This window comes from Moesziomyces antarcticus (assembly GCF_000747765.1).
Source record: "Moesziomyces antarcticus DNA, scaffold: scaffold_v10001, strain JCM 10317, whole genome shotgun sequence".
NCBI classification, from domain to species: Eukaryota; Fungi; Basidiomycota; class Ustilaginomycetes; order Ustilaginales; family Ustilaginaceae; genus Moesziomyces; species Moesziomyces antarcticus.
Genome location: NW_014639009.1, coordinates 2,279,325 through 2,304,515, shown reverse-complemented (window position 1 = coordinate 2,304,515; position 25,191 = coordinate 2,279,325). Strand labels below are relative to the sequence as shown.

The following is a 25,191-nucleotide window of genomic DNA, read 5'->3' as shown; positions in this document are numbered from 1 at the left end:
GTGACGAGCCAGGGTCTGGTACATTGCAGGCACGCCTGAACCGTCGGCGGAGCGGCGGACGCGAACTCCTTCCGTGTTTGGATCAGCCGGGCTTGCAAAGTGGGATTGGAGACGCTCGCGATGGCGACGTGGCAACAATCTATGCGTGAGGGGTTCGGAAGATGCGAGCTCGGCAAAACGGCAGCAAGTACGTTATCGCCGAGTCGACCAGAGACAAAGGTGAAGGGAGGGGCTTGCTAATGGGCATTCCGCGGAGACGATGGTAGCGGCCAGCGTGAGCTGCGTCTGCACCAACGCGGTGAATGGGAAATTGGCAGGTAAGTTAGGTTCGCGCAACGCGTGAGGATGGTTGACTGTCAGCAATCCTGACATGACCATCTCGCGTGGACTGGTGCGGCGTCCAAAGCGAAAAAGCGTCGCGCAGGTTCGAGCTCCGACGGGACGACACTTTTTTGCGCCGGCGCACCTTGGCCTTGGCAATGCTCTGCGCCGATCATCTCATCCACGCAGGAACAGAACAGAACATGCTAGCTGGCTCGTGGCTGAGCGTAGATGACGAATGACGCATCGACTTTGGCGCGTGGCGGTGGTCGGCCAATGGGAGAGTCTTGCGAGCAGAACGCAAACCGAACGACGGCGAAACCCAGGGCGGGAAGCACCGCCGGAGGGATCTGCATTGCCAGGGCGGGAGAGATGCAGGGAAGGCAGCAGCCGGCCAGATCTGCCGCCCTGACGCCCTGTCGCCCTGTCGCCCAACCTGGCAAGTCAGAACTCATGACCAAGACGGATTGGCTTTTGATGCGCGCCGGCGCGGCTTTGCAATTTCCGGAGTGCAGGTGGGCTGTGAAATTTCATGTCGAGCCCTTTAGCGCGTCACCGAGCTGTCGGCAAGCAAAGCTAACTTAACCGACGCATGCCGGCTTTGGTCTGCTTCGCACTGTTCTCGTCGCCGCTTTTCCTGACGTTTGCGCAAGGCCCTTCCCCTCAGCCTCCTGGCCAGCTTCTGCTCATCGCGCAAGGCCCCTTCGCTCATGTCCGCGGACGTGCCGACTGCCTCCCTTGTCATTGCCCATGACCTTTCGAGTGGGCTCTTGTAGCCTCGCGAACCAATCTCTGCTCCGTATACCTGTGGCCAGCAGTCACAGGCCTCCTTGCGCCATCACACGTTGCCGCACTGCGCCAGCTCGACGATCGCAATAAAAGTCCCACGCCCTCCGTCCCGGCCTTTCTATCGTCCCCTCTCCATCCATTCGACGTCTGTCCCAAGCTTCTCTGTGACCGTCCTTCATTCGAAGATCGACATCAGGTCGACCAGCATAAAGCAACAGACAATGTCCTCTCCCGTAGACTCCGTGGCGGACCCGGACCAGTACACGCTCCGCAAGACTCCCTTCCGACTTCACGTTACGCCGTTCGGCGAGATCCTCAACAAAAAGTACGACGGTGCCGGCACCAAGGATGACCCCTATCTGGTAGAGTGGCTGCCTAGCGACGCCGAGAATCCGCAAAACTGGCCCGCCTACTACAAATGGCTGCTCACCATCCAGGTCGCCATCGCCACCCTCTCGGTCGCGTTAGCCTCGAGTGCCTACTCGGGGGCTGTCGAATCCTTGCAGGCGCAGTTCCATCCGTCCAAACAGATCATCCTCACCCTCGGCGTTTCGCTCTTTGTGCTCGGCTTCGCCTTCGGCCCCCTCTTTTGGGCACCCTTCTCCGAGGTCGTCGGTCGTCGAAACCTCTTGATCTTCACCTATGCCGTCTTCACCATGTGGCAGGCCGTCTCGATCGCCTCGCCCAACATCGAATCGCTCATCGTCTTCCGCTTCCTTTCGGGCTTCTTTGGTTCTAGCCCGCTCGTCAACACCGGCGGTACGCTCGCCGACATGTTCAACGCGAACCAGCGTGGCCTCGCCATGGCCATCTTTGCCAGCGCGCCCTTCCTCGGCCCCGCGCTCGGCCCCATCACCGGCGGCTTCCTCGGCGAGTCGGCCGGCTGGAAGTGGGTCATCGGCTTCCTCGCCATCTTCGCTGCGATCATCACCGTCCTGGGTGCCATCTCCATGCCCGAGACCTACGCTCCCGTTCTCCTACGATGGCGCGCCCGGAAGCTCAGCGAGGTCACCGGTCGCCACTACATCTGCAAGCTCGACAAGGGTCGCGACCTTCGCCTCAAGACCCAGTTCAAGGTGGCCCTTAGCCGTCCCTGGCTCTTGCTCTTCTACGAGCCCATCGTTAGCCTGTTAAGTTTGTACATTGCGGTCATATACGGTGTGCTCTACGGACTCTTCGCCGCTTTCCCCATTGTCTTCCAAAAAGGCCGAGGATGGAGCCCAGGCATCGGCGGACTCGCTTTCCTTGGTGTCTTGGTCGGTATGCTCATCGCGCTCGCCTATATCATCTTTTTCGAGAACCCGAGGTACATCCGGATCGCGAACAAATTCGGTGGAATTGCCCCACCCGAAACCCGACTCGTCCCCGCCATGATTGGCGCCGTGGCCATTGTAATTGGTCTCGCCATCTTTGCCGCCACTGACAGCCCAGACCTCCCGTGGATCGCGCCCATCATCGGCGGCGGTCCGTTCGGTCTCGGCATGGTTCTCATCTTCTTGTCGACCATGTCCTATCTCACCGACGCCTATCTGATCTACGCCGCCTCGGTACTCGCATCCAACAGCGTGATCCGTTCGCTGTTCGGCTTCGCCTTCCCGCTCTTCACCTCGGACATGTACCAGATCGGCGGAAAGAACGGCATCCACTGGGGTCCGGCTATCGCGGGCCTGCTCGCGCTGATCTGCCTGCCCTTCCCCTTCATCTTCTACAAGTACGGCGCGCACATCCGCGAGCGCTGCAAGTACGCCTCGGAGGCCAAGCAGATGCTCGAGCAGATGCAGTCTTCGTCCAAGGCCAAGCAGCCCGCCCAGGCTGTCAAGCACGACGACGTCGACCTCGAGGGCGGCGAGAAGACGGCGCGCACCGACAGCAACTCGGACAGCGCCAAGGCGGCCACCACCACCCGCCCCAGCCTCGAGGTGGACCCCAGCACCCAGGCGCATACCCCGGACAACGAGTCGCACTCGGGCTCCGAAAGTTCGCATCACGGCACGCGCTGAGCTGCCACTCCATCACGCATTCACCACAAAACACAGCATCCCCTCATGCCCATTTCACGCACGTAGAAGCTCATACCTGTACTCTAAGCATCGTACCATCAATTTTGCACGCATCTAACAAAAATCGAAGGCGGCGTGTTGCACAGGCTGAAGTATAGCCTAATGAGGGGCGAGCGGCAACCGCGAGTAAGGTCGGGTCCAACGCAGTCCACGTCTGCTGTGACGGCACAGCATCGATATCGAGGTGGCTTTGGCGTAATGCAGCGCGCACCCCGTCTCAAGCAGCGCATAGTGGAGCTGCTTCTGGTGCTGTACGCCATCACAGACAGTGACTGGACAGCGGTCGGCAGTCGGCGCAATTCAGCTTTTTGATAGGTGACTTGCAGCGGTGGGTGGGGTGATTAAATGATTTGGTCAGCGGGGCGGTTCGGGAGGCAAAAGTGGAGAAGCTGACTTCCGAGAGCCGGCCAAAGCGGATAGGCCATAAATTTAGAGAACGGTTCGGTGACATGCATATCTCCTTCCAAACCCACACCTTAGCTTTCTCGACATAAGCTCACACGATGATGATTCGAAGCGTTGCTGGTGCTCTACGACGCAGTGTTGCCGCGCCCTTGGCGCAGCCCGTTCGCATGCCGCGGGTGGGCGCGGTGCGAGCACTGTCGACGTCGTACCCGCTGCTGTCGTCATCGCGACCTGATGTGCCTAACCCTTCGCAGACGGATCAAGGCAGTACCGGCCCAGGACAGTCGCAGCCTGCTTCGGGACCCTCGGGCACGGTTCCGGACCGCACACTCTCCGATCCGTACCCGCTGCCGTTTTCGCCGGACATTGTGGACCTCAACAACGCCGATTCGGGTCCCGAGTCCGGACCCCAGTCCAAGTGGGCGGGCGTCAACCTGGCTTCCGACCGTCAGACTCTCGACGATGTCGATGCCCCCATGCGCGTTCCCGGTAGAGAGGCCGAGGACAGGACCACAAAGATCGCTCGGCTTGTGTACCAGTGTCGCAAACGTGGTACGCTCGAGACCGATCTGTTGCTTTCGACGTTTGCCAAGAAGGAGCTCAAGAACTTGCCCAATGAGGAACTCGACGAATTCGACCGCGTAAGTTGCATTCAAATCCACTTCACCCCATACCGCTTCGCTACTAGAGCCCGACCGAGTGCTGACCACATTCGTCATGCCTGGGGTTGCATCGCATCACAGCTACTCGACGAGCCAGACTGGGACATCTTCTATTGGTGCACGCTGCGCAAGCCCATCCCCGAGCGCTGGCACGACTCCTTCCACACCGAGGGCAAGCTCGGCCACCGACTCATCCAACACACAAAGAACGAGGAAAAGGCCGTACGCTGGATGCCCGAACTCTAAGCATGTCACACATACACTCGCCTCTTCTGCCGAATGCATTGGAATTCATCACGTCACAGACAGAGCGTTCAAAGCCGACAAAGGTCGAGTGCGCAACAGACAGTGGACGAGAAGAGCATGTGTTTTTCGACATTGGCGCTCGGACAAAGTCTCGGCGTCATGGCCTGGTCTCTGCGGTTGGAAAAGGGTCGCGCTCGAGGTCGCGACAGGCGAGCGATTTGGTCGATTGGGGACGGGTCGATTGACTGCTGAGGTCGGAACCGGAGCGCGCACAAGAGCTGGGCTCGCGGTTGTTTTTGGGGGTGGGGTATCTTGCTGCTCAAGATGCCAACACGTGCGTGGCAGCATGGAGCAGGGTCGTGCAAAGTCGAAACGTTGTCAGGTCGATATCGCATCGCAATCACTTGGTGACGGGAGCGCTGTTTTGGTGCATCCTGCGCAGCGCACCGAGCGTGATCATCTTGTGACCCTTGCCCGCCGCAACGTCCTGTCGAAGCTGGCCAAGCGTTGCGTTCGACCTGTCGGATCCTGCGCGCGCCTCGTTGTCTGCGGTCTGGTCCGCACCGGTCTCAGCTGCATTGGCGTTGACCAGGGGAGCCTGGAGGAAGGGGTAGATCTTGAGTGCGTCGACGTTCCAGACGTTGCCCTGGACATACTCGTCCTGCATGACGCGGGCGCGGACATCCTCGATGCTCTCGCCCAGCACGACGAGCACGCTGCCGCCCATGTGGGGACCGGGCCCGACCTCCTGGTCGATCTGGTTAAAGTCCCTGCGGAGGAGGGCGCCGCCGAGCTCGATGCGTCCGACGCGCTTGCCGTTGCGCGCCTGCTCGAGGTGACGCTCTCGGACCTCGAATCGACGAGCATTGGCACCGGCATCGGCGTGGTCCTCGGCCACGACGAGGTACCGGTTGAGGCGCGGCTCAGTCAGGCGGTCGGCCCACGGACCTGCGACTTCGGATGGCCCGGCTGCCGCAGCAAGGCGCGCGACAGGAGCTGTGGAGAATCGTCGACCGGCAACAGCGACGCGCTGTCGCAGCACCGCGGATGCAGAGGAAGAGGCTACTGCGAGCGTCATTTTTGGCAATGGTGCGGATGATAGGTGGGAGAGTTTTGGGGGCGTTTTTGAGCATGAGAACGATGCGGGATATATACACTAGCTCGTGTGGCCACAAGCGCCAAGCGCGGTAATGTCCAAGGCTCCGACCAGCGCCGTGGCCAACTGTGAAAAGAAAGCCGACCACTTAACGAGATCACGTCGATGGAGGCAAAATCCGAGTGTGCGGAGGCCCGGAAGATTGGCTCAACGTCGAGAGAGAAAAGAAAAAAAAAGTTGGCCACGGAGCAGCTGTTGGCGAGTGGAAAGATGGCTACTGATTGGCGCACCCAGCTGACTGAGCGGGGTTGCAATGCGGCTCCACCGCTGCAGGTCGCCACACACGCGCTCGGGCCGTGCCTGTCGACGCACAGCTGCCACCATTGTGGGGCACGGCTACTCATCGCCCTGCCGAGGCGCGCTATTTTTTGTGATTGGCTCACGGCTGCCCCGAAGATAAGGTCATCGGCTCGGTCCGCCGTCTCCACACCCACACCATCGCCCCAAGAATCACGACATTTCCCACGCGCCTGCTTCCCGCCTGTCACATTCCCGACGGCCGAGGTCGAGTCGAAACGTGTTAGAGCCGGGCACAATCGTCACCTCGGTCCGTGGGCTGAAAGAAATATCGCCGAACCGACCTCCACACTCTCACTGTCATCTCCGCGGCGGTGTCCTCGCCGTGACTCTGGGATCCGTCCAGCTTCGCAGCTGTCATCAGCACACCTTGAGATGCGCAGCACTTCTAGATCAGTACGAGGCAGTGGAGGTCATGTGTATCGCCTTGCATTGAATTAAGCCAATGCGGAGTATGAACAACTAGCCGGTGTGATGAGTCTACATCTTAGCCGAGAGGTCAAGCGAGAGCGGGTCCTTGCCGTTCTTGATGTCCGAGAGCGAAGGCATGGCGCCGATGCGCAGCAGCTCGCTGCACTGCACCATGAGCGGGTCGACGCCCATGGTGGCCACAGCCACCACCTCGTCGCCCTTGGCGTAGTAAGCGGAAAACTTGAGCTCCTCGGGCTTGCCGTTGACGTGGACCGTGTCGAATTGCGGACCGCCACTGCCGCAGTAGCGCAGCTGTGAGCCGAGCGCCGACCAGAAGATGGCCACCTTGTCGTAATCGGTCTCAGTGCCGGCGAGCGTCTTCGCGACTGCGCGGCCCTGGTTGGAGGCGACGTTCCAGTGCTCAATGCGGCTGTGCGGCGAGGCGCGCGTAGGTGCTGCCGCGATATCGCCAATCGCAAAGATGTCGCGGTGACCCTCAACACGCAGCTTCGAGTCGACTGCGATGCCGCCGTCCTTCTCGAGCTGGAAGCCCGACTCCTTGAGGAAGTCGGTGACAGGCGCAACACCAACGCCGAGAATGACCACGTCGGCGGGCAGCGACTCCTCCTTGCCCTCGCTGTTCTTGATCACCACCGCCTTGGGGCCCGAGCCGCTCTCGCCGTCGATGCGCGAGACGCCAGCCTCCATGTAGAACTTGAGGCCGTTCTTGATCTGAGCCTTCATGAGACCGCCACCCACCTGCTCGCCAAGCACTCGCTCGAACGGCACCTTTTCCATGCCGACCACCGAGACGTTGGCGCGCTTGGTCAGTGCGATCGCCGCCTCCATGCCGATGAAGCTCGATCCGATCACGACGACGTTCTTCTTGTTGGACGCCTCGCCGTCCTCGTTGCCAACCGCCTCGTTGATCGCCTTGGTGTCGCTGATCTGCCTGAGCACCAGCACGTTGGGCAGGTCAGCGCCAGGGATAGGAATGCGCTTGGGCGTGCCACCGGTAGCCAGCACCAGCTTCTCGTACTCGAGCTTGCGGCCGTTGTCGAGCGTCACCGACTTGGCTTTGGCATCGACGGCGGTGACGGTGGCGTTCTCGAGCTGGACGCCGAGCACGTTGTCGAGGTGCGCCTTGCTGCGCCAAGTCACCTTGTCGGCATCGGCAATGAGCGCCTTGCTAAGCTTGGTACGGTCGATGATGGCCTGCTCGTTCGACACAATGGTGATGGCGCCTTGGAAGCCGCTCTTTCGCAGCTCCTCGACGCAGTTGATGGCTCCGGCACCGCCACCGACCACGACGACACCCTTGCCCTTGGCGATGCTCTTCACACCACCCTTGCAGCTGGGGGCTACGCCGGGCTTGCCCTTGAGCTTCTCCGGGTCGGCCGTGACAAAGAGATCGTCGCCCTCGACCTCGAGCTTGAGGCTGAGCAGGCTGTCGAGCGCAGGTGCGTCCTCGATCTCGCCATTCTTGGCGTGGAAGCAAGCGCCGTGCCAGGGGCAGATGATGCGGCCGTCGCCTGTCAGCACACCGTTGGCCAGCGGAGCACCGTAGTGGGTGCACTTGGACGACGTCGCGTGCAGCTGGCCCTTGACGTTGGACACGAGCACTTTGACGGCGTCGTCGCCCTCACCGGCAAACGTGAACTCCTTCATCTTGCCCTGCGCCACCTCCTTGGCGCTGCCGACACGGACGCGTTGCTCCGACATTTTGAAGATGGATGACGTGAAGGTAGCCTTGGGCGTAAACGTGCGAGGAAGAGCGGAGAGCAAAGGTCGAGCTGCGGATACCAACAGAGCAGGCTGGCGAAGCAGAAGCATCAAAAGGCGAAGCTAGGTCGGGACGATGGCGCGTTATCGTCGAGTGTATATGTTGGAGATGAAGGAGGGCACGGACAGAGCGGGCAGGCAGACATACATAACCCTCCGGAGACGCTGACCCGCTGCTGAACCCTGCGTGGGCTGCTCGTGTAATCCGGCGCTGCGGTGGGGATCGCCAGCAACCAAGCCTCGCATCGACACCGACTCGACTATGCTCTCGAGCGCTCGATTCACCACGCCTCGAACACAGGTTTGGAGCAGCCTTCTGCGGCGCGCGTTCTACACAGGCCGTGCGAGCGGACAGGCTCACTCATCCCCCCATCACACCCGTTTCCAGCTGTTGTGAGCATTCAGAAAGACTTGCGTTCCTCCACATGGCAGCTCTGTGCTGCAGCTGCCGTTTTGCTTCGCTCCGATGCACACACTGCCAACGTGCCGGCTTTGCAGCAAGCATCGCCTCGCCATGCTGATCCATCTGTCATGCACAGTCTGCCGCGCCTGCGTCACAAGCCTCTGACCAATCGTCGGGCGCAGATTTCCATTCCATGTCGAATCGATCTAACACAACGACTAAGAGTGACAAGGCCTAACAAGCATAAATCGATTTTTTGCGTCCCACGGCGCTCGGGTTGGGATTTGGCCGAAGCGGAACTGGCGCAACCTTGTGCCTCTCGGACCCTGAAGCATGAACGCTTTGTCCCCCACACTGTTGCTTTGTCGGAGAACAAAGGCTGCGCTTCTTCTCCGCATCCTTGGCATCTCCTCCCCAAGCTTATAAATAATATAAGTACGTGGACACTGTTCTCCCCCATCACGTACTGTCACCATCACTCTGCCTTCTACACTGCCACGTCACGTCGTTCCTACTTCGCACGCAACATGACGATCCAGCATCCCGCCGAGATTGTGCACCTTGCCTCGTCGCTCCTCGCCGAGGTCGGGAGGCACTCGACGGTAGACATCGACAATAATCAAGCCTCGGTGGGGCTGCAACACAACCTTGCACGCCGTCGCATGCACGAGCTCGTAAAAGAGGAGGGCAAGCAGGGAGTTGAGGCGCAGCAGCAGGTGCTCAGCGAGCTCGAGTCGCTCTTCACCGACATGACGTCGAACCAGATCATCGTCGCTGGTACATTCAAGGAGCTCGCCGCGAGCGAACCCGGTCAGGCTCAGAAGCTGCTGCAGACGTGCGTTTCCACCACCAAGCAGATCATCGCGGGCACGTACGATGGTCAGCAGCTCGACAGCGCCATGCTCGACCGTCTCTCGGTCGGCGCTGGTGGCTTGACCGCCTCCGAGAGCGAAGAAGAGCGACTGCAGCAACTGGCTTCGGATGTGCTCACTGTGCACTTTGGCCTGCTCATGCTGCCAAACTTGGTGGCCACGGGCAATCTGCATGCGCAGACCATGACGTCCAAGGCGTACGACCTGCAAGCTACGGTGCGACATGCGCGACGATTCGTAGCGCTGTACGAGCTCATGTCGGGTGGCAAGGTGGACAGCGAACGCGTGTGCATCAAGATCCCCACCACGGTGCCGGGGCTGCAGGCCATGCGCTACCTGTCCTCGGGCGGCAAGCTGGACGAGTTTGGCGTCGGCGGACCGCTGCCGGAGGGACGCATCCAGGTGCTGGCCACCACGATCTTTGCTGTGGAGCAGGGTCTGGCGGCAGCCCAGGCGGCGGGAGCACTGTACACCGCGCCGTACATCAACGCGCTGGCGGCACACTTCTTTGGCGCCGAGAATCCGTCTGCAGAGAAGCGTGCCGAGGCGATCGATACGGGCAGCCGTTCGGTGGACGAAACCATCGTTCCGCTCCAGCGATGTCTGCTGCGGCTGCGAGCTGACCATGCCGACATCAAGACTCAGGTGATGGCCGCGTCGTTCCTCAGCATCGATGAGGCAGTCGCGCTGTGCGGGCTCGACCACATGACGCTCGGTGCCGGCATCCTCGAGGGCCTGGCCAAGACCGAGGTGACTGCCGCATACGCAGCTGCAACGCAGCAGGCGCGCAGCATGTTCGTCGCTGCGCCCGACGCCGAGCTCGAGCAGTACGGAGCGGTGCTCGCCGCCCAAGAGGCGGGCCAGCTCGGATGCGGTGGCTGGCTGCACCCGGACTCGCGCTCACTCGCGCGTCTCAATGCCGCGCTCACCGAGGACGACAGGTGCCGCTTCATGCTCGCCGACGCCCTCGCACGCTTCACCACCTCCGAGATCGAGTTGCGCAACCTCTTCTAGGCAGCGTCGGGATCGTTGTGTTTAGGGGTATCATGTAAAGGATTCGTGCGAATGAAAAGTCACATCTACCAGAAGCCATCGTCGCCTTTGAGTGTGCGCATCCAGAAGCCATCTTTCTTCTTCTCCTGCTGTCTGCCTTCGGCCTGCAGGACCGGTGCGCCTCCTGGCCCGGCGGCTGCTGCGGTTGCAGACCCGATGCCCATGGCGACCGAGTTTCCCGGGGTAGGGTTGAGCCTGGCTGCGTCCTCGGTGTCGTCGAGTGCATCGTCCGCGGTGCTGGAGGCGGGAACGGGGTCTGCGCCGTCCTGGTTGCCTATGGCGATGGTCTTGCCGGTCTCGTCGACGAGGGCAAAGGGGACGGTGGTGTCGGTTTCGATGACGAGCAGTCCGTCTGCCATTGAGGCCTTGGGCCCGCCCGTGATGCGGATGGTGCGGTCGCGGTCGATGTACCATCCTGATGAGCTGAGCACACTGCCCTGCAGCAGCTTCTGCAGCGCCGACTTGGAAGCCGTTGCCGCCTTGTCCTTGAGCTGCTGCTCGACAGGCTTGGTCTTTCCATTCGCGCCCTTGGCACCTGCGAGTGCACCGCCTCCAATGCCCACGATCTGTCCGACCTTTGCCACCGTCTGTCCCTTGGACGCGTACTTGAGCAGCCGCTTCACCGTGGGTGTGTGCGTTGCCACGGTCGCCGAGACGCGCGCTGCCACCGCCGAGATGGCTGCCGCCGTGCCGCCTGCTGCCGCGCTGGCGCCTGCAAAGTAGATCGCACCCGCACCGAGCGAGAGCGCACCGATCGTTACAGCAGCGATGGGCGCATAGGTCTGGAATTTGTCGTAGCCATTGTCGCCACGGTCGATGCGCGCCTGGATGGTGAACCAGACACGACCGGTATGCATGGTGGCACGGCCACCGTTGGGCTGCACCGAGTTGGCATAGTGCAGCGGCGACACCTGCTTGAGGCAGATGTTGAGCGGCACCTGCGTGTCGTTGATGATCGTCACGTTGGGCATGGCTGCATGGACTGGATGGTTGAGATGGTGGCAACGACGCAGGGTGTGGGACGCCAGTTGGCTCGGTTGGGCATGCAGGATGCGAGCCCAGCTGCACAATGAGGCTGTGAGCCGTAGAATTCGTGTGGAGGTTCCGGATATATCTCAGGCCTCCTCGCCATGCACCAGTCTAACACCTTTCAATCGAGACCATTCTGGCGGCCCTCTCGACGTTGATGCGCTCGATGGCAGGTGATGCTAACAGCGACAACGATGCTTGATAGTGTACAGAGATGGATGCATAGGACGGTACAGAGTCAGCCGAGGACGTTTGCGTCGGCCTTCTTCTTCTTCTTGCTGTTCTTTTGGAAGGCTCTCCAGTCGGCGACGCGATGGTCGCGTGTCGATTCCCAGGCGGCGTCGTGCTCTGCCTTGCGCTTGCGCTCGGCAACGGCCTGCTCCTTTTTGCGCTGCGCCTCGCCCTCGGCCTGATGCTGGATGCGGATCGCCTTTCTTCTGCGCAGCTCGTCGTCCACCATGAGTTCCTTGGTGGCCTGGCGGACTCGTTCGTCCCAGCTCGGGCTGAGGTTGGCGAGGCGTGGGTCGTCGTAGGCGGTAGCAAAGGGCAGGTCGAGCTGCTTGAGCACCATCAGACGTGCGTCCATGACCGTCTCATCGAGCAGCTTGCGCTTGTCCTCGTCGAGAAGATGGCTGGAGGCCTTTTTGAGTAGGTCAAACGCTTCGACTGCCCTGTCTATATGAGGCGCAATAAATCAGGATTGGGAGTGCAAGTTGAGAGTCAGTGAACGATATCTGGAAGCGTGATGAGCCGACAGAGATGCTCACCATGCTTGACCTTGTCTGGATGGATGAGGAGCGACTTTCTGCGGTAGATGCGGTTGATCTCCTTGTCGTCCGCTTCGATTGGCACCTCGAGCACGTCGTAGGGATTCAAGCGGAATGCGCTTAGGATGCGGTCGATCTCGAGCTGCTGCAGCAGGGAGGTTCTCTCCAATGCAAATGCCCTTTTGTCGTTGACTTGCGTGTCCGATACCGTGCTGGGCTGGGCGCTGCCTTGGACTCCGTTCACGTCCGCAGCATCAGGCTTGGGCACAGACCGCGGAGGGGCAGGCGGTGGACCTGGAGGTGGACCGGGTGGTGGACCGGGCGGCGGTGGCGGTGGTGGCGGTCGCCCGGTCATGCTGCCCAGGAAAGTGTGCAGGTGGTGATGGGCAGACGATGCAGGTGAGCGCGAAGAAAGTCGACTCTCGAGCGGTGTGGAGAGCGGCTCGAGTCGGAATACGGGCGAGGTTGAGCTTAAGCTTGACCCGTTGCTGCTGCGGGGACTCTGGCTCAGCTGAAAGGGCGTGAAATCAGTGAAATATGCAAAGCAAATCAACCCGCCGCCTCCACTCGGCCATTCGACGTTTCCGAGAGGCGAGCGTCAACCCTCCCACCAGTCACACCCGCACCCTTGCTTCGTTCACCTCCATCATCCCATCATCATCGCACTTTGGCGATGCGGATCAGAACCAGCGGCCATGCTTCCTTCACTGGCTCTTAGCTCGTCCAGCTTGGACCAGTTCCGCAAGAACGTCTACCGGCCCAGGCTCTGTCTCCTCCTGCTGCTCGTCCTCCTCAGTCCTCACAACACCAGCCAGCTCGCTTCTTTCGATCACTCCGCTCCAGCCACTAGCATCAGCCAGCCAGCACAGCCAGCACAGCCGAGCTGGGGTCTCAGTGTTATCGATGGCCTAATCGTAGCCGCGCCACCACCCGCATCCCAGCTGCTTTCGGCTCTCTCCCTGACCGCCCCGCACAGCGAGTCGGCCCTTCCGAATGGTGCATCGCATCCCTCTCCCGCCCCGTCGCGATCTCCGACGGAGCAAGATGGCGCAGCGCCGTCTATGCAGCAGGGACAGCCTCCGCCGGGCTCGCTCTTCCGCTTTCCCAAGCTGAGCTGGGGTCTGCTCGTAGACGAGCACGTGCTGCCTGCGCTCGTCACCCTGCATCTCCTCTGGGCGATCCGTCTGGCCGGTATGGCCGTGGAGGACGGAGCGGTCAAGAATTCGCTGTTGGGTGCAAAGTCGCGCTTCTTCGCGGTCACCCTTCCCGTGCTCTACCTCGGCGTGCTCTCGTGTCTGGCCCTGCTTGCCGGTCTGCCCGTGACCATGGCGGCGATAGGTGCAAGGTGCCGCGTCTGGCGAGAGGCGCTCGGATTTGCCCCTCTTCGCACTCTCACCGTCGATCGCAAGCCCAGCTTCCGTGCGGACGGACTGCTGCCCGCATCGCTCTTCGTGATGCTCGAGATGGCCAGTACTCTTGTGCATCTGCTCAGCGTCCTGCCCAAGATCGACGCCTCGCCCTTCTCACACATGCTGCCCGCGCAGCTCAGGCTGCCATCACCTTCGCACATGCCGCCGCTCGTGGAGCTGCTTCCTCTCCCGCAGTTTATCAAGGCGGCGCTCACCGAATCAGCCACAATGCCTCATCCATCCAGGTACGCTGGCCGTCGCAGGCCCATGATGCCGCCACTGCGTTCGGCGATGCCGACAACCGCAGACACTGCCACAGCACAACATCAGGCACCACAGCAGCAGCCCATGAGCGCAACGTCTGTCGACGCAGTACCCAACCCCGCCGGCGAGCCCACCGCGCGCCAGACCTACCGCCGCGTCGGAGCACCTGAAGACGAGGTCATCAGCTCCCCGAGCGTCACGCGGCCCATCGCGCCTCTCACTTTGCCCGAGAATGATGCTGCACAGCCGGGCAGCTCGCCCTCGGCATCTCGGCGTCGACGCGCACCTCGCCTGCGCGGCCAGTCGGTGCTCGTCTCGACCAAGTGGTTCTCGGACACAGCCACGGCGCTATTCGACAAAGCCATGGGTGCGCTCATCTACTCGGTCATCACGCTGCGGCTGCCGACGCTCTCGCCGACCTCGCTACCGCCTGTGCTGTCGCTGCTCAGCCTGCGCTCCGAGCTCGCCTCGCTCACGCAGGTGTGGACGCGCGCTCGCAGCTCCGTCGAGTGTCTCGAGTTTGTACGCCGCCGCTGGGGCGTGCAGCTCGAACGAGCGCAGGACCCCTACACCTCGGTCGTGCGCTCTCGTGCAAGCGCCGCTGCGGGCGACTACAAGTGGAAGTCGTACGACGACGTCTACTGCGCCATCTGCTTTGAGATGACGCGCCCAAAAGCAGCTGCGGAAATCATGCCAGAGCCGACAGGCTATAGCGACGATGGCAACGCATCGCAACAGCCAAACAGGTTCGAATTCTGCCGGCTCGATTGCGGCCACGAGCTTCACGACGTCTGCCTCGTCTCCTGGCTCACAGCGCAGGCGTTTTGCCCGACGTGCCATGTAGTTCTCAGTTTCAGCCCGCGTGCTTCTAGTCGTCGCTCGACGAGCCAGACGTGAAAGCACTAGGCATCGCATCGCAAGCCAGGTCACCCTCTCATTCATCCATAACGAGCGAGCGTATAGGATCACGCACGGCATCTTGAGCGGACTCGAGTGCGGAAGTTGGAAACTCGGCCAAAATGCGGAATTGCCATAAGAGGCAGGAGACATGTGACGGTGCAGCTCAGAGGGAGACCAACACTTGGACGCGCGCGACCTCAGCCGATGTGCTTTGAAATCCAAGCCACGATATCCGAAAAAGTGGGCTCGCAGCTCTGGAGCACTTTTTTCGGTTGGGTGACTGCAGCTGGAAGAATCGGCGACATTGCTGCACGGCTTGCTTATCTGGCCCCACTGTGAGACAGCAGCGATAGGCGCTTCATATGCCATTGCGCCACGTCGCAAACCCACATTGAAGCAGACGACCACCACCATCTGAAGCGACGCCGAGATAAGCTCGACCGTCATCGAGAGCGTACGTTCCAGCGCGACGCGAACCCGTCTTGGCACGCACCACTACTACCATGGTGTCGGCCCGACAGTCCACGGCGCTTCTGCGCAGCACAGCGCGCACCGCCTCACATGCGGCACGAAGCAAGAGCACCGCATACGCGGCAAACAGTCGGTCCTCGACGGCGCTGCAACACGGCATGACCGCACTTCCGGCGGTGCGGCTGGTGCAAGCCCCGAGGCGAAGCATGCACACCTCGCAGTGCAGAGCTTCCTCAGCCTCAGCGTCAGCCGACAATGTAGCCACCTCGGAGGCCAGTGAGACCGAGCACGCGGTCATCTCTACATTCGATCTCTTCTCGGTTGGTATCGGCCCCTCGTCGTCGCACACGGTCGGCCCCATGCGTGCCGGCGTGATCTTTGTCTCGGACCTGGCCGACATGGGTCTGCTGGAGCGCGTGCACACCATCAAGATCAACCTCTACGGCTCGCTGGCACTCACTGGCGCCGGCCACATGACGCCCCAGGCGCTTCTCGGCGGCCTCGAAGGCGACGACTGCGAGACCGTCGATCCTCCTTCGGTACCCGTGCGCTTCGAAGAGATCAAGAAGGCCAAGCACATCCACCTCGGCAAGAACCTGTTCAAGACCCTCGGCGCCAATGCCAACGGCAAGCCCGTCACCAAGGGCAAGCTCATCCACTTTGATTACGACCGCGACCTCAAGTGGATGTTCGGACAGGTGCTGCCGCATCACTCCAACGGCATCCGCATGAGCGTATTCGACGAGCAGGGCGAGATGCTCGCCACCAACGACTACTACTCGGTCGGGGGCGGCTTCGTCGTCAATGGTGCGCTGGCCACGCCATCATCTTCCGCGTCGTCAGCGCGATCCTCGTCCCCGCAGGCACCTGCACAAGACCCGACGGCTGCTGCGCCGCTGCACGACGAGACCATCGAGCTTTCGGCGCATCCGATCGACTGGGGCGAAAACGTGTTTTACAAGCAGATTCGTCGCAAGGACGCCGAAGACGGCCGACGCGCCGGTTCGGCTCCCGTCGTCGAAGGCCTGCTTCCGCAAGTCGAAGCGCCGACGCCAGCTGCCGACTCGACGTCGAGCGCACTTGCCACCACATCCCGCGAGGCGCCAGCCCACGAGCCCGAGAAGCTCACGGCTCGCGCGTCGTCCGGCCCGCCGTTTCCGTACCACAATGCAGCGAGTCTGCTGCGCCAGTGCAAGACGCGCAACCTCACCATTGCACAGGTGGTGTACGAGAACGAGCTCACCTGGAACCCGCCCGAGGTGGTGCACGAGAAGCTCGTCCAGATTTGGACCACCATGGACGAATGCATCCGCGCCGGCGTCGAGAGCACCGAGCACGCGCTGCCCGGCCCGCTTGCCGTGCGTCGTCGCGCGCCATCGCTGTATGCCCGCCTGCTGCGCGGGTTGTATCGCGGAGCATCGCTGCCTGCCGGAGGTAGTCCGCTGAGCGGCGCTGCCAGAAGTGTTTCGGGTGAAGGGCCCGGGATCGACAGTCCACCTCCGCGTGCGTCGACGGACATGGTTTCGCAGATTGGCGCGACGGGGCTGGCGCGCACGCGCATGATCGGCTCGTTCAACCACCCCGTCATGCCGTGCCCGCCGCGCCGCACCAACTTTCCCGCGATCGACTACCTGACCTGCTACGCGATTGCGACCAACGAGCAAAATGCTGCGGGCGGTCGCATCGTCACAGCGCCCACCAACGGCGCCGCCGGCGTGCTGCCGAGCGTGCTCAAGTACTGCTTTGAGTTTATCTTTGACGACGACCCCGTGCGCGATCTGGAGAACTTCCTGCTCACCGCCGCTGCGATCGGCATGCTCTTCAAGCGCGGTGCCACGCTCTCGGCTGCCGAGGGCGGATGTATGGCCGAAGTGGGCGTGGCTACCGCCATGGCGGCTGCAGGCTTCGTCGCCGTGCTTGGTGGAAGCCCCGAAAAGGTGCTCCAGGCAAGCGTGATTGGCATTGAACACAATCTCGGCCTCACGTGCGACCCGCTCAATGGCCAGGTCCAGATCCCGTGCATCGAACGCAACGCCCTAGGAGCCGTCAAGGCCGTCACTGCCGCTCAACTCGCATTGGCCGGCGACGGCAAACACTCGGTATCGCTAGACGACGCCATAACCGCCATGCGCGAAACGGCCCGCGACATGCACACGAGCTACAAGGAGACCTCCCTCGCCGGCCTCGCTACGGCCGTCAAGGTCCCAGTCGCCATTCCCGACTGCTAGAATCAACGCCCTCCTCCACTTCAGGACAATGCTTTACGCCCAGATTACGATTCCCATTCCTTAACCTAGACTTGTTGCTACATCCAGACTGCACTTGCATCGTCCGGATCGCTGCGTTGTGCGACTTTTTCTGCGTTCGAATCGTGCCGGGTGGAGACGAGGCTAGATGTCCGTCCTCCAGATGTCCTGCAGAATGCCCGACCACTGCGACGAGCCAAGCACGTCATTGAGGATAAAGTCGAGCGAGTCGTATGCCACGGATAAAGTCGAGCGAGTCGTATGCCACCGATGGACGGCCCTCTTCGTTTCGCATGCTGAAATTGGCGCCTGGCACTGCGGCGCCGCCGTCGAGCGCCGTACCGTTGCCGTTGCCCACAGCTGTGTACTGTGCAGCCAGGGGCATCGGCGAAACCGTGCCCGAAGCGCTGGATCCGTCCATGGAGGACATCGGCGGCGCTCTGTACGCTGAAAATGCCCCTTGCTCCGTCGACACCCCGGGCGCTTTCGCCTGGGACTCGACGCTGCGAGGCAGCGCGGCTGCCAGCGACTCGCTCGCGTTTGACGCGAACGCAGGACCTGCACCGTTCAGGCTAGAATCATTCCCCTGCGACGAGGAAACATCGGCTGCAAACATCGACGCAGTCATACTGTACGGATTCGACCGCGGCCCGTGTTGATCACTGCGCATCGTGTTCGAGTTTCCCATCAAAGCAGCGTTTGCGCTCGAGTCGAACGATTGCACCGCATCAAAGGTCCGGCTCGTCGCCATGTCGTGTTGTATCAACGCCTCGTACCGCGCCAGATCAGCCGCGGGCGCAGCGCTTGCCAAGGATTGTCCAGAGTACCGGTCTGAGTCACGACCGTTGCTGGACCCATCACGACCATTGAGGTTGGCAGACGACGTGGACGTGGTGCGCTGGATGTCCTTGTTACGACTGCACTGCGTCCACAGCACAATGACCTTGAGCATGCCCTGCAAAATAAAAGCGCACGTGGCAGGAATGCTGCCGTTCTCGATTGAGCCCATAGGATCCAGCGAGAGCATGGCGGCGATCAAGTCGGAAAAGACCAGTCGCCACGACTCGGCGCGCTTCGGCGGCGTCTTCCACAATTGGAACATCGTAGCGTGCCACTCCATAGCGTTGAAGGCTGCCTCGAGCGCGTAGCCGCACAAGTTCATGATGGGAACGACGGTGCGTGACTGACCGTCCCTCATCCAACCCTTGCCGGATAGCATGGTGGCAGCACTGGCACGTGCATCTCGGCAAAGGATCGTGGTGTTGACCAGCACCTTTTCAGCAGCCAGAATGCGGTGCTCGCCATAGCGCGTCAGGAACTCCCTCATCTCTGACGAAGCGTTCTCGCCACGAATCATCAGAGCCAACTCCTGTGTCTGCACGTCTTCCTTCTTGTCGATGCCCAGCCCGCGCAAGATGCCGATGCACAGGACGAGCAGAAAGCCGGCCGTGGTCTCGATCGAGAGCCACGAGCGAAGCAGGTGCGAGTCTTGGTTGAGATCGGCGAGACGGTCTCGAAACTCGTCGTCGATGGAATCAACGCTACGTTTGTAGTCGTCCAGAATCGTGGCGAGCCTGTAGAGACGATCCGACTCGTCGAGGTCGACAGGGGTGGTGCGGATGGCGTGGAATGCCTCGACCAGCCGCCGCATTCCGAGGCAGCGCATGGCGAGTCCGATGCTGCCCAAACGACGGCTGCGCGACCAGGCTTTGCGAGCGAAAAGATCATTTTCGCTCTGCCCTGCCTCGACGAGGCGTGCTGCAGCGTCGGTCTGGCTGAGCTCCAGCGGCAGTATCAAGGAGCGGCTCCAGTCGTCTGAGAAGAAGCGTTGGTCGACGCTCTCGAAGAGCTCGTCATCGCCTAGCGTGAATGAAGTGAGCCACGTTTTGACGCTGGCCCAAGTCATGGCGGTGCGCTTTGTCTCGAACTCGTCCAAAGGGCTGGTGGACGAGAAGAATGAGTAGGGTGCAGCTGCGGATATTGCGACACGATCCAAGCGGACCGAGCGAGCGACTCGCTCGGAGGCGCTGATGAGCGAGTCGGTCCGGATGCGGCTGCGAGAGGGGCCGGGGATGGCCGAGACGTCGACGGGGAAGAGAGACAGCAGCTCTAATGCTTCGACGCCCTTGCTCGAGCGCGGCGAGGTGAGCACGAGACGTGCCGTGTCGCGAATGACGAAGCGCACGACGGAGAAACGGGCGACGTCGTCTTTGGGGTCGCGGATGTGTTGCAGGGCGATGAGATAGAGCACTTGTTCGAGCAGCTGGGTGGACAGCGTCTGTTTTCCCTGCAGAGCATCTTGGCGGAGCTGGTAGGCATTGGAGATGTGGGGCATCCACAGGGTGAGATTCTCCTCGCACCAGTCACTGAGAATCTTGGATTTTGCGTCGGGGATGATCTCGGAGACGTCGGTCTCGATGGTTGCGCGTGCCGAGACGAGGCGGAAGATCTTGGATGCGAAGCCCGCTTGTCGAGGCACCAACTCGGTGAGCAGCGTGAGTGGGCGACTGCGCGTGGAATAGCGCTCCCAGGTGTCAATGTTGGCGGCGTTGCTTGGGCCGCGGTCCTGAGTCTTGATGTAGGTTTCCGATGAGTTAGTCCGATCCGGCTGGCGATCTGAGCGTGCCGAGAAATCGGTGGCGGGATCAGGCTGTTCGTCCTCGTCGGAGGTATCTGGCGTTTTTGAGACGAGTTTTGCCTCGGCGGGGTATACGATCTGGTTGCCGAGCTCGCGGCCGCCGGCGAACTTGAGACTGTCGGCATCTGCATCGGGCAGGCCGGAGGGGAGCATGCCGGCGCTGCTGTTACTGCGATTGCTTCCGATACTACGTCTGTCGCCGAGAGAGGAAAGCGATGCCGATGTGGACGAGTTCTGCATGGTGCGTGGGCGGTCACCAGCGACGCTGGCAGAGGCTCTGCGTTTGGAGGAGCCGGGCTGGGCGGGATCAGTGTCGGCAGTATTCTTCCTAGGTTTCTTCTTGTTGGCATCGTCGACGATGCACGATATCTGGAGCGTCTTGCAGCGATGGCAAGCCTGGTGATCAGGCAAGGGCAAAGGGCTGGAGGGCACTTCGAGGTCGGGCAGCTCGCAACGTGCCTTTCGCTGCTGGCACATCTGGCACGAGCGTCTGGCGTGGGTGCGACGCGGACGCTTCTGAATGCGTGGCATCTCGGACGCATCGTCATACGAGGTGGAGGCAGGAGCCGCATCGCCTTGAGCTGAAAAGCGGGGGAGACTCGTGTCATTGGCAGCATAAGAGCCGCCATAGGGATAGGGTCGATCCATGGCCGGCGAAACGGTTCGGGTGTGATTCGGGCGTTAGACAAGGCAGCTGCCCAGAGAGCAGTATTGCTGAGATGGCGACGTAGGGAGCATAGAATCCTAGTGAAGCGGGTCCGAGCGTCTCGAGTCGGCTCATCCGACACGTCCTGGAACTTTGGCAGAACAGGGCTGGGCAGCAACAGTCAAAGTCGAAGAGGCGGCGAGCGCAGCTTTCACGACAGAACAAGCTGCAGCGTTGAGTGCAGCCAGCCCGGTATATGTACTGGATGGTGGAATGAGCGGGAATGAGGTCCAAGGTGTACCGGCGCCTGTCCTCGACAAGGATGGTGGTGTAGTTGTGCCTTGCGGGCGAGTGAGGGACGGAAATGGAGCCACAGCGATGCAATGCAATGCGATGCGATCGCTCGTTGTCGGAGCTAGCTCATCTCGGAGGGCTCATGTCAGCGAGCTGAGGTGCTGAAGGGTAGAGGCGATGCGGTGTGATGGATGTCGGTACGGAAACTGAGCCACGAGCCAATGAGACTGTGCAGATGACAGGGATGTCGAGCACGACAAAGCTGCTTCCACGGAGACCGGCTTGTCCGAACACCCTTTGGCTTAGCCGCAAGCGGAGCGTCCGCGTCCTCACACTTGGTCACGTCGGCTGCCTGCCGTTACTCGGACTTGGTCGAGGAGGCGGCTGCAGACCTGTGCAGGCCAGTCGGTTTAGGCGCATCCACCGACAAAACAAATATCAAAAATAAAAATAAAAAGATAAAAAAGAATGGAAGGTGCGCTGAGTCGGTGAATGTGGGTGGTTGCGAGCGAGTCACGCACGCGAGACGGTTCGATTGGTTGTGCAGCTTGGCCACTGCTTAAACCAGTCGGCTCCGTCGCTGGCTTCCCGAAGCCGCATGACGGCTTCCGTCAAGAGGAGCCACCACGTTCGGACGCTTCAGCTCCCGCCTGCATGTCCCTTTCGTGCATCGGCACAACGTAGACGAGGAACAGCACCTTTCGATCGCGACGACGAAGGGCGTGTGACGGCGCTCACCTTCGACCAGATGGCGGCAAGCAAGACAAATGAAGTTCATGCGAGGAGGATCTGGAGCCGTTTGAGTGGGGAATGCGTGGGGGAGGCGCCAAGGTCGGGTGGCATGAGCCTGTGGCGCTGCCGCCGCAGTCTGTGCGCCGAGGCTCATTGTTCCAGAATCAGCTGGTCGGCAAAGTACTGTCGAACGTGGGCCAGAGCAGGCAAGGCGATGGCAAGCACCATGGGAAAAGCAGCAGAGCGGTGCGCGGTAAGCGAGACAAAGCCTCGGCAGCAGGCACCGTGGGTCGCGGGCCAGGGCGTCATGACCCCACTGGTTGTGATGCCAGGCCACCCGAAGCGACGTGATGAGAGCATCGTCGGATGCTCCGTCAATTGGCCTCGTCGACGTGCAGATCAAGCCTTGCTCGCATCTAGTCCATCTCAGAATGATTGCATCTGATTCGTGGGTAGTCTCAGACCCTCTGGATTTTCTGCGACTTGTCGTTGCGAGCGTGGGTCTGCGGCGTGAGATCGGAACGGCGATGCACGGCCGCGAACGCGGGCTGCACGCGTCTGCAAAGTGACAGGTGCGGGCTGTGGTGCCGACCAAGAGTTTGGCTCCGGTTCGCTTCACACGCGCTATCAGGGCTGAACGTGCGCGCGCGCGCTTCCGACGTCAGGGCAGCTCGGGCTCGAGTCAGCTAGGCGAGGCCTCCCTCCGAGCTTCCGCATCCGACTTCTCGACCCAGTCGATTTTCGGGAGGTCTCCGACCGCTCCATCTCAGCTGAGATACTGGCACCGCTGTTGGTTCATTTCGTCCAGTCAGAACGCGCTGGGAACCGGAGTCGGATTGGAGTGTCTCGGGGCATCGGCATTCTCTAGTGACTGCGATGCTTCCGCATTGCCGACCGAAGCGAATCGAAAGCCGAAGCACGCGAGACTCAGCATCGCTCTCTTGCTTTCACGCTCGCCCGCAGAGTGTGTGATGGCCGAGCTGCGGAACAAGGCATCCAAGGTGGCGGGCGCGCATTGAGTGGTCGGAGACTTATGCCAGGACCTGCTCGAAGCGCAGCGCGTTCTAGCACCGAGACACGCTTCCGTCTCGCTTGGCTAATTTAGCAATCTGATCCCACGCATGCTCGGGAGACCAGATCAACGCGGGCCCAACCTCGGCTCCGTACAGGATCCAAACTAGTCCACCCTTTCTCCACACAGCCGCACCGCTCCATGGATCTCCGACTCCGCAGCACCGCTTCTCCTCTTCGCGCAGCGTCATGAATCATTCAAAGCGGATCTAGCTCAGCCGCTCGTTCCTGACCGTCATGACCCGCCGTTTTCGCCGGGCCATTGGGTGTAAGTTATGCCACAAACATCCGCCCACTCGCCTAGAACGCACCGCGCTGATCTAACGGGCCAAACCACGCAGATCATTTCCCGCCCCGCTCTTCTGGCACCGACGTCGGCACCGAGACTGCACACCTCGGCTTTTGCTACATTGACGATACATGAGTTGGCCGACCATGTCCGGATCCGAGAGTTGTCATAGGATTGAGCATCTAAATGGCGTTGACGTCTTCGTTGAGACGCGGTATCGCGACGGCATCGATTGATCTAGGCGAGGTGTTCGGGCAAAGGACCCATCGGGCACAGCTGGAAGAAGCGCTCCTTGCCAAACATGACGAGCGCAGCTCGCTTGTGCGGAAAGTCGATCCACTTTTCCACGTTGCCGCCCACCATCATCTCGTATTGCACCATCTTGGTGTTGGAAAGGCGCGGCTCGGACACGCACTGGGCCGTGGAAGCGTCCAGCAGGAACATGAGGTGCACTACGCTGCCCATCCACGAGCGCACCCGCTGCGGGCCACGGAAGCGCTCATCACCGACCAACGCATGAAAGCCACGGTCGTGCTGTCCCGCCGTGTAAAAGTCCTTGAGGTTCGACTGCTTCGAGTAGTAGATCTCGACGTAGCCCCACGGCTCGCCGTCCCACTCACCGATCAGTCCAATGTTGTACGCGCTCTTTTCGCCGCTCTGCATCGTCGCCAGCTGGTCTTCGCGACTCAGTCGCTGACGCCACCCTTCGTTGACGCGATCCGTCGCATGCCACGCCGTCAGCAGGTCCACATCCTTGGCGTTGGTCGACGACGCCACGCGGAACGTCAGGTGCGAGTTGAGACCCGGAATGAATCGCGAGTAGATCGGACCGGCCGAAGGCGGTGGCTTGAAGGGCTCCGCAAGCGGCGATACGGTCGTCTCGGCATTGGAAGAGATCAGCGCATTCCGTGTAGCCGCATCCGCCAGTGGGAGCACCCAAGGTGCAAAGCCCGACGTCGGCGAGCCTTGACCTTGCCAGAATGCCGCGCGCGAGACGAGCAGACGCTCGAGGCTCACTTGCGTCTTGTTGCCCGGCGCCGAAAGCGTTGGCGGGGCGGAAGGGTCCAGAATGGCGAGCCGAGAAGTGGTCAGATGGGCCACGACAGCAGGCGGGAGTCCTTGGGTCTTGAGCAAGACATGCTCCTGTTGCGGCCACAGAGCAAAGACCACGTTAATCCAGTTCCAGAGCTTCTGCTGAGTGATCTCGCCCTTTTGCTCTGCATCCGATGCTTGCAGCTCGCACTCGCCGAAGCGCTGCGTACGGAAGGCGAGACTGTTGGTGTCGGGCTCCGAAGCGGGGTTCGGGTACGGTGGGCAAGGCGCCTTGACCACGAGCGTGCTGGCCGTGTCGATCCAGTCGTGCGACTTGTGCGAGGAGAGCTTGATCGAATGGCGAACCCTTGACGCTTGTTCAGCGTCGGCGGCGTTTGCACCCGCCTGCGCAGATCCCTTTTCGTGGGAGACGACGATGCTAAATTTGGCGCCATCCGGGTGGCTGAGCGGATAGGTGCCTGGCGGCACGACCACAGGCGCCTTCTTGGTCTGCGGGGAGGCAATATGAACCAGAGCCGACATTATAGCAGCTGTTCCTTCCGCAAATCTTTGATGATGGTGACCAGAAGAAGCCCTTCTCTGCGAGCCAGCGGAGACGTCGTTCGAGCTAGGTTCGTCGCACGCATCGATGCATGTGACTGCTTGTTTGCTCGCCCCGAATCAAATCAGATTACGATCCCAACCACCTTCAGGGTCCACACCCGAAAAGCTGATTTTCGCCTCCACACAGCGCCCGAGTGGATGTCGTTGTCACGGCCGAGACGAAGAGCTCGACCCGGTAAGGCAGCTTCGAGAGCCGGAGTGGAAGCGCGTTGCCGGTGAGCCGGGTTTGCGGGGGAAGCACACCGCGCATGCACCTCTGGCCATCCTTCCTAGAAGGATGGGATGTGCGTGACTATCACCACTACCACCACCACCCGCATAC

The 25,191-nt window shown here is 61.3% G+C and overlaps 11 protein-coding genes across 11 annotated transcripts; 5 read left to right on the top strand and 6 right to left on the bottom strand.

The window, feature by feature from the left end:
* Window positions 1-1,331: 1,331 nt before the first annotated feature.
* On the top strand, window positions 1,332-3,110 carry PAN0_001d0849 (transporter C530.15c; the record flags this gene model as incomplete). Its single annotated transcript, XM_014804463.1, has 1 exon — window positions 1,332-3,110. One exon carries the CDS (start codon window positions 1,332-1,334, stop codon window positions 3,108-3,110), a length of 1,779 nt encoding a protein of 592 aa, XP_014659949.1.
* Window positions 3,111-3,673: 563 nt separating this feature from the next.
* Window positions 3,674-4,483, top strand: PAN0_001d0848 (DUF339-domain-containing protein; the record flags this gene model as incomplete). Its single annotated transcript, XM_014804462.1, has 2 exons — window positions 3,674-4,216; window positions 4,319-4,483. 2 exons carry the CDS (start codon window positions 3,674-3,676, stop codon window positions 4,481-4,483), a joined length of 708 nt encoding a protein of 235 aa, XP_014659948.1.
* Window positions 4,484-4,883: 400 nt separating this feature from the next.
* On the bottom strand, window positions 4,884-5,561 carry PAN0_001c0847 (uncharacterized protein; the record flags this gene model as incomplete). Its single annotated transcript, XM_014804461.1, has 1 exon — window positions 4,884-5,561. The coding sequence occupies one exon, from the start codon at window positions 5,559-5,561 to the stop codon at window positions 4,884-4,886; it is 678 nt and encodes a 225-aa protein (XP_014659947.1).
* An 855-nt stretch (window positions 5,562-6,416) lies between these two features.
* PAN0_001c0846 (flavo protein) lies at window positions 6,417-8,069 on the bottom strand (the record flags this gene model as incomplete). The annotated part of the gene is made up of 1 exon (XM_014804460.1): window positions 6,417-8,069. One exon carries the CDS (start codon window positions 8,067-8,069, stop codon window positions 6,417-6,419), a length of 1,653 nt encoding a protein of 550 aa, XP_014659946.1.
* A 990-nt stretch (window positions 8,070-9,059) lies between these two features.
* Window positions 9,060-10,418, top strand: PAN0_001d0845 (transaldolase; the record flags this gene model as incomplete). Its single annotated transcript, XM_014804459.1, has 1 exon — window positions 9,060-10,418. The coding sequence occupies one exon, from the start codon at window positions 9,060-9,062 to the stop codon at window positions 10,416-10,418; it is 1,359 nt and encodes a 452-aa protein (XP_014659945.1).
* A 65-nt stretch (window positions 10,419-10,483) lies between these two features.
* PAN0_001c0844 (uncharacterized protein) lies at window positions 10,484-11,428 on the bottom strand (the record flags this gene model as incomplete). The annotated part of the gene is made up of 1 exon (XM_014804458.1): window positions 10,484-11,428. The coding sequence occupies one exon, from the start codon at window positions 11,426-11,428 to the stop codon at window positions 10,484-10,486; it is 945 nt and encodes a 314-aa protein (XP_014659944.1).
* A 296-nt stretch (window positions 11,429-11,724) lies between these two features.
* PAN0_001c0843 (chaperone regulator) lies at window positions 11,725-12,608 on the bottom strand (the record flags this gene model as incomplete). The annotated part of the gene is made up of 2 exons (XM_014804457.1): window positions 11,725-12,161; window positions 12,254-12,608. The coding sequence occupies 2 exons, from the start codon at window positions 12,606-12,608 to the stop codon at window positions 11,725-11,727; spliced, it is 792 nt and encodes a 263-aa protein (XP_014659943.1).
* Window positions 12,609-12,948: 340 nt separating this feature from the next.
* PAN0_001d0842 (uncharacterized protein) lies at window positions 12,949-14,823 on the top strand (the record flags this gene model as incomplete). The annotated part of the gene is made up of 1 exon (XM_014804456.1): window positions 12,949-14,823. The coding sequence occupies one exon, from the start codon at window positions 12,949-12,951 to the stop codon at window positions 14,821-14,823; it is 1,875 nt and encodes a 624-aa protein (XP_014659942.1).
* Window positions 14,824-15,329: 506 nt separating this feature from the next.
* PAN0_001d0841 (serine dehydratase) lies at window positions 15,330-17,525 on the top strand (the record flags this gene model as incomplete). Its single annotated transcript, XM_014804455.1, has 1 exon — window positions 15,330-17,525. One exon carries the CDS (start codon window positions 15,330-15,332, stop codon window positions 17,523-17,525), a length of 2,196 nt encoding a protein of 731 aa, XP_014659941.1.
* Window positions 17,526-17,748: 223 nt separating this feature from the next.
* On the bottom strand, window positions 17,749-20,829 carry PAN0_001c0840 (uncharacterized protein; the record flags this gene model as incomplete). Its single annotated transcript, XM_014804454.1, has 1 exon — window positions 17,749-20,829. The coding sequence occupies one exon, from the start codon at window positions 20,827-20,829 to the stop codon at window positions 17,749-17,751; it is 3,081 nt and encodes a 1,026-aa protein (XP_014659940.1).
* A 2,621-nt stretch (window positions 20,830-23,450) lies between these two features.
* On the bottom strand, window positions 23,451-24,788 carry PAN0_001c0839 (pvdZ protein; the record flags this gene model as incomplete). Its single annotated transcript, XM_014804453.1, has 1 exon — window positions 23,451-24,788. The coding sequence occupies one exon, from the start codon at window positions 24,786-24,788 to the stop codon at window positions 23,451-23,453; it is 1,338 nt and encodes a 445-aa protein (XP_014659939.1).
* Window positions 24,789-25,191: the final 403 nt, after the last annotated feature.